General features: G+C 45.5%; 2 protein-coding genes across 3 annotated transcripts in view; both read left to right on the top strand.

Moving 5' to 3' along the window:
• Positions 1-571: 571 nt before the first annotated feature.
• Positions 572-3,227, top strand: atp5if1a (ATP synthase inhibitory factor subunit 1a). Its single transcript, XM_016257590.1, has 3 exons — positions 572-703; positions 2,672-2,784; positions 2,909-3,227. Exons 1-3 carry the CDS (start codon positions 572-574, stop codon positions 3,048-3,050), a joined length of 387 nt encoding a protein of 128 aa, XP_016113076.1. The 3' UTR covers positions 3,051-3,227.
• A 2,648-nt stretch (positions 3,228-5,875) lies between these two features.
• LOC107571276 (heterogeneous nuclear ribonucleoprotein R-like) overlaps positions 5,876-12,878 on the top strand; it is a 15,785-nt gene continuing 8,782 nt past the window's right edge. The window contains exons 1-3 of one of the 2 annotated variants that reach the window (XM_016257592.1): positions 5,876-6,025; positions 10,929-11,086; positions 11,251-11,369. In XM_016257592.1, the coding sequence (XP_016113078.1) occupies positions 10,933-11,086; positions 11,251-11,369 (273 nt within the window). In that variant the 5' untranslated portion in view covers positions 5,876-6,025; positions 10,929-10,932. Of the gene's footprint in view, positions 6,102-10,928; positions 11,087-11,250; positions 11,370-12,878 lie in introns of both variants that reach the window. The other variant, XM_016257591.1, reaches the window with a different exon arrangement.

Below are 12,878 nucleotides of genomic sequence, written 5' to 3'. Positions count from 1 at the left end.
GTTATATCACTTATTTATACATCACTCATGGAACTTTTTTTAGTTGGACGTTCCTCTAAAGTTTTTAAATGTATCTATTTGTTTCAGAGAATAGTCAAATGTAGCGTTCCTATAATATCTGCTAAATGATACAAATGGAATGTTGCGATAACGCTCACATAACCAATAAAAGAGTTTTCAAAGCATTAAGAAACCGGATGTTAGGTTAGCAAACGTTTAGCAAAATGTTCTTAATAATCATTCGTTTCTGAGCTTTACAAAACAAGACAACAGAAGTGCATTAATCCTGAAGATCAGCACAGAATAAATCAATCAAACACAGCTAAAACTGATTTGCTAGAAACAATTAAAGTTTTAATATAGCCACTGCTGATCCATATGATACTGTATATACTCATATATCAATTACAAACACCTTTTTTGTGCTGTCGTTACAGAGAAATGTGCCTAAACATATATTTGTGAAAGAAAATCATAGTTTTACTAAATAACATTCAAATATGACTGCTGCGCATGCGCGGTGCGGCTGCTCTCCGGCCGCCAGGCGGCGCTGTTTGATCCGGTTCGCTCCATGCTCGCTTATTTCCGTGTTCCGACCTGCACAAGGGCAAACTCTTCTAGTGTCGCAGGCATGGCTCGACTGCTGCTCAGAGGAGCTGTGAGAGGATATTTCACCTCGCCGCTCCGGATGGGATCCGATCAGGTAACTTACTGAAGGCTCGTGAGGTTCAGAAGCTCTCAGCATCAGGCCTCATCTGTGTTCGAGAAACACTCGTGCCTGTGTGAAACCACAGCAATAGTGCATAAATGACTAAATGTTACATGTAAATAAGAAATCATGTGCATTTATGCATTTTAATGTGTTAGAAAGACAAAGCCTTCAAAAGCTGTAGTAATGCATGGTTTAATAACCCACTGAGTGATCATTCAAATAAACGTTATGTATTAGAGGTAAAATATGATATAAATACTGTTTGGTTTCTGGCACAAACCGATCGTTTCGTGTGTTAGGACATCAATGTGTCATCACGAGCCGCAGGGTTTAATTTGGATTTGTCTGCGCATGTTTTTTTTACTCTCATAGATTTTGTTACCATTGCCATGCATTATATGACTGACAGACTGCAACGGTTAAAGTTAAAAATCATCGTTTGTGTTCTACTGAAGAAACAAAGTCACCTACATCTCGGATGCCCTGCGGGTAAGCAGATAAACATCACATTTACATTTTTGGGTGAACTATCCCTTTAATGTGTTCATCAGTAGTTGACGCAATGTTGAGAAAACACTTCTTAAAATTAAAATGATTTCTTTAAATCCAGTGCTCAAGTGCTGTGTGGCCTAATTATAGTCACCTGACTCGTTACTGGTCTTTGCATGAATGTGAACACTTTCTGAGTATGTATAAGTGGAGCAAGGTTTTTTTTTTTTTTTATGACTTTTTGTGTTTTCCGATAATGAACTTTAAACGATATGTGTTTTTGCGCTGGTTTAGGCCTGTGATGGATAAATATAACACTAAAACCACCATCAGGTGGCGCTAAATCCCTGTCTTAATGAGTGATTCATTAAATCATTCATTCGTTCAAATCGTTCAGAACCGAAGCGAGCCACTGTCTTTATGAATGGATCATTGAATGATTGCTTCATGATTAACAGATTCGTTCAGGAACGAAACACCAGACGCACGAATGTTCTGCTTCGGCTTCGTTTGGAACTAATATAACAATATTGTTTCTACAATGTAACTCGCTCGATGAGAGCTTCTTCTTTGTTGAGCGGTTACTGTTGTATAAAATCAATCGTGATTGCGATCACGCTCATACGCTGATATTCTGGAAAGCACTCTGATATTAAATAACTATATAATATCAATGCTTTTGGACTCTCAAGAGGTGTTTTTGTTTGTTTCTCGCAAAATAAGTGACATGCTCGATAATGTCAGCTCGCATGTAGATAAAACAACAATTACGATATTATCGTAGACGATAAATATCGCACACCCCTAAAAAGTATAAATGTAATATGTTCAGATGAGAATGTGTTCCTCCTACTAGTTAACTTATGGTCTGTGCTTTTATTTTTCTTTATAATTTAATTTAGTGATTTTAATTTTCTATTTGGTAGCCACCTGTTTACATTTTAACCCCTTTTTTTTGCACGGCACGTAATGTTTAATTGCACACAACTGACATAGATGTGTTTGTTCTCATTGCCTTCAAGTCACACATTGTTTGGAGGAAACACCGGGAAGAATGTAGAATAACAGGGGTTTTTTTCTTTTTTCGTTTGTGCGATTAATCGAAAAAATAATCGATGGATTAATTGCTTTTCAAAAGAATTGGTTGTTGAAGCTTTAAAATATTCCTCTAACAGAGTCAGTGTGATTATAGCATGTTTACAACGGTCTCAACTGAACGGGTTTTCAGATTTCATCCGATTAATCGAAGCAGTGCTCGCCCGATTAATCGAAGCAGCGCTCGCCCGATTAATCGAAGCCGTGCTCGCCCGATTAATCGACACAGTACTCACCAGATTAATCGACACAGCGCTCGCCCGATTAATCGAAGCAGTGCTCGCCCGATTAATCGAAGCAGTGCTCACCAGATTAATCGAAGCCGTGCTCGCCCGATTAATCGATTATCACACCGTGCCGTCTGTGTGTCTGCAGCTGGGTGAGCTGGGCGGAGGAGCGGGGAAAGGCGGAGGAGCGGGCGGCTCGGTGAGGGAAGCTGGAGGAGCCTTCGGGAAGAAGCAGGCCGCGGAGGAGGAGCGCTACTTCAAGTGAGTTTCAGTCTCATCTTTTACATCATATTATCTGTGGACTCGAAGAGATCGCCTAACACGAGCAAGTCAGATCAAGCAGGTGCAGACTCGTGTCAGAACTAATGATGAAGCGCTTCCACAGGCAGAAGGAGAAGGAGCAGCTGATGGCTCTGAAGAATCATCACGAAGAAGAGATCGACCATCATAAGAAGGAGATCGAGCGTCTGCAGAGAGAGATCGACAGACACAAGGGCAAGATCCGGAAGCTGAAGCACGACGACTGAAGCTCCACCATCATCATCATCATCACGTCTTGTGCCTGAGACCGTCTCTCTGTAACCGCCGTCATTCGCATGATTCCATACTTCAGGAATAAACCAATGTTGAATAAACCGTTTGAAATGATTTCAATCTGTTGCTGGCATGAAAAATAAAGCACTCTTGAGTTTATCTGAAGCACAGACCTTTGATTCATTCATGCCGCATACAGTACTTTTGTGATGTTTATGGTGTTTCGGAGTCATGCATGTTTGAAACAATGACAGGATTTCATATCTGGGTGAAATATGCTCATTATAGAATTTTTAACTGATTTTCTTAAATTGACTTTCTTAAATGCAAAACATAAAAAAAATTGTTACTTGGAAAAAACTACTTCCAGTTAGTTTCTCGTTTTAATTTAGTTTATCTTAACTTTCTCTAGTAAAATAAACTTAAACTGAAAGGGCCCTCGCACCCCAGTGGCCTTAGGAATACTGAACGGTGAGCAATGTGCATTTAAAGTGCTAAATATAAGAGGAATATGCCAAAGTCATTTATATGTGCCAAAATCCCTGCTGCCAGTAGGTGGCGCTATGACTGAATATTGGCATGTAAATGTCTTCAGGACTTTAATCAGATTTGACTGCATGCTTGAGTTACAGCAACTTCCAGTTTCTGTGTATTAATAGCATACTTTAGCACTTAGCTAAGTGTTGCTAGCCTTAGCACTTGCTGACACTTTAATATGCTCCTAAGAGTCCATAACCGTGTTAACATTGTCACTTCCTGTTGCCAGCAGGTGGCGCTATGGCTATAACTGAATATGGACATGTGTTCAGGATAGTGATGGGAAGTTCGGATCATTTTACCGACTCGGACCTTTGAGTCTCGTTCAGCAAAGTGAACGAATCTTTTTTCGAGTCATTTCGTTCATTTTAGCAAAATATAATTAAAATGTTACGTGTTCCCTAACATGTCTACTACTCACGCAAACGTTGATCACTCTACAAACAATACAAAACTGCTATAAGAAACAGAAAAGATGAATTCATTGTTTAGCTGGGTCTTCAGTCTGTGATTAGCTCAGCTCTTATCTGACGAGTCTTCGGGTTTGAGCGTATGGGGCTGTCACGTGATGAACGACCGACTCAAACCCGAAGACTCGAGAGGTGAACTACTGGACTAAACCCAGGACAGAACCTATAGGATGCTGCGCATGCGCGACTGAACGAATCACTCCCCGAGACGACTCGTTCTTCCCGAGTCACATTAAAGATTAGTTCAAGAACGACCCAACTCTAGTTCAGGACTGAACGCCTATCAGACGTGTGAAGTTTGGGGCAGATCGAACATCGTTTGCCTGAGTTACAGCAACTTCCTGTTTCGTGGCGGAACTTCGAACTTTGTAAGGCCGCCAGGGATACGCCCGTCGACGAAAACTCAAGATCGTCGCAATTTAGCATCGCAAAGGCCCTACGATTACCCGCACCAAATTTGAAGATGCTCCGATTAAAACTGTAGGAGGAGTCCGTTAAAGTACGAGGCCTGAAAATGGCAAAAACGGCACAAAATTTGCAGAAACAAAGCAAAACACGAACTCTCGCGTGGCTCCAAGAGACTTTTGTGTAGGTATTGGGACATCACATGAATGCACTGGATTGGGTACGCGTACGGGAAGTGTAGTGGGGGGGGTGTGTGCCTAGATGCCTTATATTGGAACATATTGACGTAAGCCATCCGCCATATTGGAAGGTCAAGTTGACGTCATTCACCATAACCGGTGAATATTGGAGGAAGCCACATTCCTCTCGCATTCTGACCTGTGAACACTGTTTGAGCAGTCTTCTCTAATATCCCTCCGCAGAGAAATAGATCCGTTCCCGCTCATCATATTAGCTTTTCACACATAAACCTTTATAAGAAATGGAGTTTGCATCGAGCGACTTGTGTATAACTAGAGAGCACAATATATGTTCTGTTTTCAGGCTTTTTATATCTAAGCGTTAGTGTTGATATTAAGTCGTGTTTTTATTTATTACACATTTTGCACAATTACATTGCAAGACAACGTCCAAAGGCAAACTTATCCACACACAGAAGAGCACGATTCTAAAGATGCAGAATGCAGCAGCAAACATTCTAGAAGTTTTTGAAGAGATAAAGTAACAGCCTTTAAAGGATCCTGTAGAACAAGAGCTCTGGAAGCATTCATGAAAATTATTATGGTTATGTTCAAATATATTCTGATGCATCGAAAAATATGGAAGACAAAGTAGGTGTGGCATTCAGTATCCCAGAATTTAATGTGAAAGTCAGTAAAAGAATCACAGATAATCTGTCAATTTACACAAAAGGTGAAGTGATTGCAACTGTGCTGGCATTGCACTGGGTGGAGGAACATTAGCCAACGCGGACACGCATATGTTCTGATTCAAGCTCATCTTTACTTACAATTAAAACACGTCATTCAGAGAGAGAGCAGATGTAATGATTGAGATCTCCTCAAGGAAAATAAAGAAAAACTTAACTTGATGAACATTTTGGGGAATAAATCAGGGGATAAAAACTTTCAATTTGTAATGCGTTATTTAAAGGACACTGGATTATATAATAGAATTTAGTGAAGAGTACGGTCCTAATCAGTAGGTGGCGGTAATGCACCTAAAAGTTGTATGCCATCCGCCATTAAACACCAAGAAGAAGAAGAAGAAGAAGAAGAAGAAGAAGAAGAAGAAGAAGAAGAAGAAGAAGAAGAAGAAGAAGAAGAAGAAGAAGAAGAAGAAGAAGAAGAAGAAGAAGAAGAAGGAGCTCTGGAAGTAAACACAGCAGATCGCTCGTGCACGCGGAGCCCCGCCCCGCCCCGCACGTACGCGCTCCCGCGCAGCGTGCGTGGTGACGCAGCCGGTCCGCCGCGCGAGGAAGTGGCGCTGTTGTTTGAGCGACGGGACCGTCTCGCTCTGTCTCGTGGGCTCGTCTGAAGAGCTTTTACCGTGTTTCGGTGAGTTCCGCCGTTCGTGCTCCAGGACTGAGCGCGCTCCGCTGCTCTCTCGTGCCGCCCGCTCAACATACTCGCGGTGAGTGCGCTTTTGGCGGGTTTGTCTGGTTTGAATTGTGCCTGTCTGCTGTAGGCCGCGCGGCGCGGGAATCTCCGTCTGCCCGGTTTGGCGCTCTAACGGGTTTCTACGCGAGCGGCGGGGGGTGTGACGGGTAACGGGTGTCTCGTGTGAGCTAGAGATCACTAACGGCCCGTTACCAGCGCTAATGCATTCACAGACTGGCGCGTTAGCATCGCGTGCTGCTAGCCTCATGCGTGAGGGGGGCGGATCACCGACACGAGTCTGTGTGTGTGAGAGAGTGTGTGTGTGTGAGAGAGTGTGTGTGTGAGAGAGAGAGAGAGAGAGAGAGAGAGAGAGAGAGAGAGAGAGAGAGAGAGAGAGAGAGAGAGAGAGAGAGAGAGAGAGAGAGAGAGAGAGAGAGAGAGAGAGAGAGAGAGAGAGAGAGAGAGAGAGAGAGAGAGAGAGAGAGAGAGAGAGAGAGAGAGAGAGAGAGAGAGAGAGAGAGAGAGAGAGAGAGAGAGAGAGAGAGAGAGAGAGAGAGAGAGAGAGAGAGAGAGAGAGAGAGAGAGAGAGAGAGAGAGAGAGAGAGAGAGAGAGAGAGAGAGAGAGAGAGAGAGAGAGAGAGAGAGAGAGAGAGAGAGAGAGAGAGAGAGAGAGAGAGAGAGAGAGAGAGAGAGAGAGAGAGAGAGAGAGAGAGAGAGAGAGAGAGAGAGAGAGAGAGAGAGAGAGAGAGAGAGAGAGAGAGAGAGAGAGAGAGAGAGAGAGAGAGAGAGAGAGAGAGAGAGAGAGAGAGAGAGAGAGAGAGAGAGAGAGAGAGAGAGAGAGAGAGAGAGAGAGAGAGAGAGAGAGAGAGAGAGAGAGAGAGAGAGAGAGAGAGAGAGAGAGAGAGAGAGAGAGAGAGAGAGAGAGAGAGAGAGAGAGAGAGAGAGAGAGAGAGAGAGAGAGAGAGAGAGAGAGAGAGAGAGAGAGAGAGAGAGAGAGAGAGAGAGAGAGAGAGAGAGAGAGAGAGAGAGAGAGAGAGAGAGAGAGAGAGAGAGAGAGAGAGAGAGAGAGAGAGAGAGAGAGAGAGAGAGAGAGAGAGAGAGAGAGAGAGAGAGAGAGAGAGAGAGAGAGAGAGAGAGAGAGAGAGAGAGAGAGAGAGAGAGAGAGAGAGAGAGAGAGAGAGAGAGAGAGAGAGAGAGAGAGAGAGAGAGAGAGAGAGAGAGAGAGAGAGAGAGAGAGAGAGAGAGAGAGAGAGAGAGAGAGAGAGAGAGAGAGAGAGAGAGAGAGAGAGAGAGAGAGAGAGAGAGAGAGAGAGAGAGAGAGAGAGAGAGAGAGAGAGAGAGAGAGAGAGAGAGAGAGAGAGAGAGAGAGAGAGAGAGAGAGAGAGAGAGAGAGAGAGAGAGAGAGAGAGAGAGAGAGAGAGAGAGAGAGAGAGAGAGAGAGAGAGAGAGAGAGAGAGAGAGAGAGAGAGAGAGAGAGAGAGAGAGAGAGAGAGAGAGAGAGAGAGAGAGAGAGAGAGAGAGAGAGAGAGAGAGAGAGAGAGAGAGAGAGAGAGAGAGAGAGAGAGAGAGAGAGAGAGAGAGAGAGAGAGAGAGAGAGAGAGAGAGAGAGAGAGAGAGAGAGAGAGAGAGAGAGAGAGAGAGAGAGAGAGAGAGAGAGAGAGAGAGAGAGAGAGAGAGAGAGAGAGAGAGAGAGAGAGAGAGAGAGAGAGAGAGAGAGAGAGAGAGAGAGAGAGAGAGAGAGAGAGAGAGAGAGAGAGAGAGAGAGAGAGAGAGAGAGAGAGAGAGAGAGAGAGAGAGAGAGAGAGAGAGAGAGAGAGAGAGAGAGAGAGAGAGAGAGAGAGAGAGAGAGAGAGAGAGAGAGAGAGAGAGAGAGAGAGAGAGAGAGAGAGAGAGAGAGAGAGAGAGAGAGAGAGAGAGAGAGAGAGAGAGAGAGAGAGAGAGAGAGAGAGAGAGAGAGAGAGAGAGAGAGAGAGAGAGAGAGAGAGAGAGAGAGAGAGAGAGAGAGAGAGAGAGAGAGAGAGAGAGAGAGAGAGAGAGAGAGAGAGAGAGAGAGAGAGAGAGAGAGAGAGAGAGAGAGAGAGAGAGAGAGAGAGAGAGAGAGAGAGAGAGAGAGAGAGAGAGAGAGAGAGAGAGAGAGAGAGAGAGAGAGAGAGAGAGAGAGAGAGAGAGAGAGAGAGAGAGAGAGAGAGAGAGAGAGAGAGAGAGAGAGAGAGAGAGAGAGAGAGAGAGAGAGAGAGAGAGAGAGAGAGAGAGAGAGAGAGAGAGAGAGAGAGAGAGAGAGAGAGAGAGAGAGAGAGAGAGAGAGAGAGAGAGAGAGAGAGAGAGAGAGAGAGAGAGAGAGAGAGAGAGAGAGAGAGAGAGAGAGAGAGAGAGAGAGAGAGAGAGAGAGAGAGAGAGAGAGAGAGAGAGAGAGAGAGAGAGAGAGAGAGAGAGAGAGAGAGAGAGAGAGAGAGAGAGAGAGAGAGAGAGAGAGAGAGAGAGAGAGAGAGAGAGAGAGAGAGAGAGAGAGAGAGAGAGAGAGAGAGAGAGAGAGAGAGAGAGAGAGAGAGAGAGAGAGAGAGAGAGAGAGAGAGAGAGAGAGAGAGAGAGAGAGAGAGAGAGAGAGAGAGAGAGAGAGAGAGAGAGAGAGAGAGAGAGAGAGAGAGAGAGAGAGAGAGAGAGAGAGAGAGAGAGAGAGAGAGAGAGAGAGAGAGAGAGAGAGAGAGAGAGAGAGAGAGAGAGAGAGAGAGAGAGAGAGAGAGAGAGAGAGAGAGAGAGAGAGAGAGAGAGAGAGAGAGAGAGAGAGAGAGAGAGAGAGAGAGAGAGAGAGAGAGAGAGAGAGAGAGAGAGAGAGAGAGAGAGAGAGAGAGAGAGAGAGAGAGAGAGAGAGAGAGAGAGAGAGAGAGAGAGAGAGAGAGAGAGAGAGAGAGAGAGAGAGAGAGAGAGAGAGAGAGAGAGAGAGAGAGAGAGAGAGAGAGAGAGAGAGAGAGAGAGAGAGAGAGAGAGAGAGAGAGAGAGAGAGAGAGAGAGAGAGAGAGAGAGAGAGAGAGAGAGAGAGAGAGAGAGAGAGAGAGAGAGAGAGAGAGAGAGAGAGAGAGAGAGAGAGAGAGAGAGAGAGAGAGAGAGAGAGAGAGAGAGAGAGAGAGAGAGAGAGAGAGAGAGAGAGAGAGAGAGAGAGAGAGAGAGAGAGAGAGAGAGAGAGAGAGAGAGAGAGAGAGAGAGAGAGAGAGAGAGAGAGAGAGAGAGAGAGAGAGAGAGAGAGAGAGAGAGAGAGAGAGAGAGAGAGAGAGAGAGAGAGAGAGAGAGAGAGAGAGAGAGAGAGAGAGAGAGAGAGAGAGAGAGAGAGAGAGAGAGAGAGAGAGAGAGAGAGAGAGAGAGAGAGAGAGAGAGAGAGAGAGAGAGAGAGAGAGAGAGAGAGAGAGAGAGAGAGAGAGAGAGAGAGAGAGAGAGAGAGAGAGAGAGAGAGAGAGAGAGAGAGAGAGAGAGAGAGAGAGAGAGAGAGAGAGAGAGAGAGAGAGAGAGAGAGAGAGAGAGAGAGAGAGAGAGAGAGAGAGAGAGAGAGAGAGAGAGAGAGAGAGAGAGAGAGAGAGAGAGAGAGAGAGAGAGAGAGAGAGAGAGAGAGAGAGAGAGAGAGAGAGAGAGAGAGAGAGAGAGAGAGAGAGAGAGAGAGAGAGAGAGAGAGAGAGAGAGAGAGAGAGAGAGAGAGAGAGAGAGAGAGAGAGAGAGAGAGAGAGAGAGAGAGAGAGAGAGAGAGAGAGAGAGAGAGAGAGAGAGAGAGAGAGAGAGAGAGAGAGAGAGAGAGAGAGAGAGAGAGAGAGAGAGAGAGAGAGAGAGAGAGAGAGAGAGAGAGAGAGAGAGAGAGAGAGAGAGAGAGAGAGAGAGTGTGTGTGTGTGTGAGAGAGGGAGAGTGAGTGTGTGTGTGTGTGTGTGTGTGATTTGTTGTTTCTCTGATCATGAGCTGATGTTTAATGGATACTAATCACAATATAAATTGGCTTTCAATCAGTATATAGATTGTGTACATAGTGTGCGCGCGTGTATATATACGTTACATTTATACATACACACACAAATATATATTTATATATGTGAAATTACTTTATATATTAAAGTGTATAGTTATTTATATATTAATTAATATTTTTGTTCAATGTTAATCTGTATATAATGTGTATACACACACGCACAAGTGTTTATTTATATTTAATTTATATATTAAAGTGTTTGAATATATAGAGAGTGTGTGTGTGTGTGAGAGAGGGAGAGTGTGTGTGTGTGAGAGAGGGAGGGATTTATAATATAAATAAAATAAGGTTTATATGATATAAATAAAATAAGAATTATATAAATTACAAAAATGAAAGTGGTTATGTATTTGTATAAAATTATATAAATTTATGTGAATATATATAAACACTATATAGAACATTGTCTACTCTAGACTTATTTATAAATTGTTTACATTTTATATTAAAGTGTTTGTATTTTAATTATATGTTCATATTATATATCTGTATATATAAAATCTAAATTTCTATAAAGATACATTATGAACACTTCAGTATGTATTAGAGTGCTAGATATATTTATAAAAGTGTTTGTATTTATATATTCGTATGTAGTGAGCAGCAGGGCCCAGTTATAGCGGGGCCCCTCTCTGAACACAATAGTGGACGAATGTCGTAGACGCCTCTTAGAGGGCCAGAAGAAGACCTCTGGTACCGAGGACAGGACTTCTCGTTGGTCCAAATGCAGTTTCTACCCTTCACCCAGCTAGAGACTTTTGTCTCGGGCCTCATACGCTGCCTGTAGCTCCTTCGTGATCCTGTAGAGAAGCCTGGTTTGCTGTGATTGACGCTCATGTCTGCTGTCTGTGTGTCAGAGTAATGGCTGCTGAGGTGAATGGCAGCTCCGGTCTGCTCAAAGAAGAAGAGGAGCCCATGGATGTGACGGCCACACACTCGGAGAACTACCAGACGCTGCTGGACGCCGGTCTGCCGCAGAAGGTCGCCGAGAGCCTGGACAACATCTTCCAGACAGGTGAGACGGACCGTCTGGACCACATGAAACCAGAACTGAAGGAAGGTGTATTTGTGAACTGGACAGATTGGAGTGTCACTGATCTAGACTTGATGGATGAAGGAGGGTTTGGTGTTTGTTTCTAAATGGTGTGTGTGTGTGTGTGTGTGTGTGTGTGTGTTCAGGGCTGGTGGCGTACGTGGATCTGGACGAGCGGGCACTGGATGCGCTGCGGGAGTTTAATGAGGAGGGAGCGATGTCAGTGCTGCAGCAGTTCAAGGAGTCCGACCTCTCACATGTGCAGGTGACACTCACTCTCTCACACACTCACTCTCACACACACTCACTCTCTCTCACTCTCACACTCTCACTCGCTCTCACTCGCACTCTCACTCGCACTCTCACTCGCACTCTCACTCTCACTCTCACTCTCACTCTCACTCGCACTCTCACTCGCACTCTCACTCTCACTCACACACGCACACTCACTCTCACTCTCACTCACACACGCACTCTCACTCACACACTCACTCTCACTCACTCACTCACACACGCACACTCACTCTCACTCACACACACACGCACACTCACTCTCACTCACACACCACTCGCACTCTCACTCGCACTCTCACTCGCACTCGCACTCTCACTCGCACTCTCACTCGCACTCGCACTCTCACTCGCACACTCACTCGCACACTCACTCGCACACTCACTCGCACACTCACTCGCACATGCACACTCACTCTCACTCGCACATGCACACTCACTCACACTCTCACTCTCACACACACATGCTCACTCACTCTCACACGCACTCACTCACACACGCGCACTCACTCACTCACACACGCACACTCACTCTCACTCACACACGCACTCTCACTCACACACGCACTCTCACTCACACACGCACTCTCACTCACACACGCACTCTCACTCACACACGCACTCTCACTCACACACGCACTCTCACTCACACACGCACTCTCACTCACACACGCACTCTCACTCTCACACACACTCTCACTCACACACTCACTCTCACGCACACTCACTCGCACACGCACTCTCACTCGCACACTCACTCACTCTCACTCACACACTCACTCACTCTCACTCACACACTCTCACTCACACTCACTCACACACTCTCACTCACACTCACTCACACTCACACACACTCACTCACACGCACTCTCACATGCACTCGCACACGCACACTCACTCTCACTCGCACTCTCACTCGCACACTCACTCACTCTCACTCACACACTCACTCACTCTCACTCACACACTCTCACTCACACTCACTCACACACTCACACTCACTCACACTCACTCACACACGCGCACTCACTCACTCTCACTCGCACACTCACTCGCACATGCACACTCACTCTCACTCGCACATGCACACTCACTCACACTCTCACTCTCACACACACACATGCTCACTCACTCTCACACTCACTCTCACGCTCGCTCACTCTCACGCTCGCTCACTCTCACGCTCGCTCACTCTCACGCTCACTCACTCTCACGCTCACTCACTCTCACTCACTCACTCACTCACTCTCACACACACTCACTCACTCTCACACACGAGTGAAGTGAGTGTGTGTGGGAAGTCGTGGCCTAATGGTTAGAGAGTCGGACTCATAACCCAAAGGTTGTGGGTTGGAGTCTCATACCAGCAGGGATTGTAGGTGGGGGGAGTGAATGTACAGCGCTCTCTCCCACCTTCAATACCACGACTGAGGTGCCCTTGAGCAAGGCACCGAACCCCAACTGCTCCCCGGGCGCCGCAGCA

This window comes from Sinocyclocheilus grahami, unplaced genomic scaffold (genome assembly GCF_001515645.1).
Source record: "Sinocyclocheilus grahami isolate Dianchi unplaced genomic scaffold, SAMN03320097.WGS_v1.1 scaffold1574.1, whole genome shotgun sequence".
Taxonomy (NCBI): Eukaryota; Metazoa; Chordata; class Actinopteri; order Cypriniformes; family Cyprinidae; genus Sinocyclocheilus; species Sinocyclocheilus grahami.
The sequence above is the reverse complement of the archived record's forward strand: the minus strand, read 5'-3'. Positions and strand labels throughout refer to the sequence as shown.

What these genes read in the sequence shown, in the direction of transcription:
- atp5if1a (XM_016257590.1), top strand. Translation starts at nt 572, where the DNA reads ATGCTCGCTTATTTCCGTGTTCCGACCTGCACAAGGGCAAACTCTTCT. An exon ending in TCCGGATGGGATCCGATCAG is followed by an intron (nt 704 to 2,671) that starts GTAACTTACTGA and finishes GTGTGTCTGCAG; the next exon opens with CTGGGTGAGCTGGGCGGAGG. An exon ending in GAGGAGGAGCGCTACTTCAA is followed by an intron (nt 2,785 to 2,908) that starts GTGAGTTTCAGT and finishes GCGCTTCCACAG; the next exon opens with GCAGAAGGAGAAGGAGCAGC.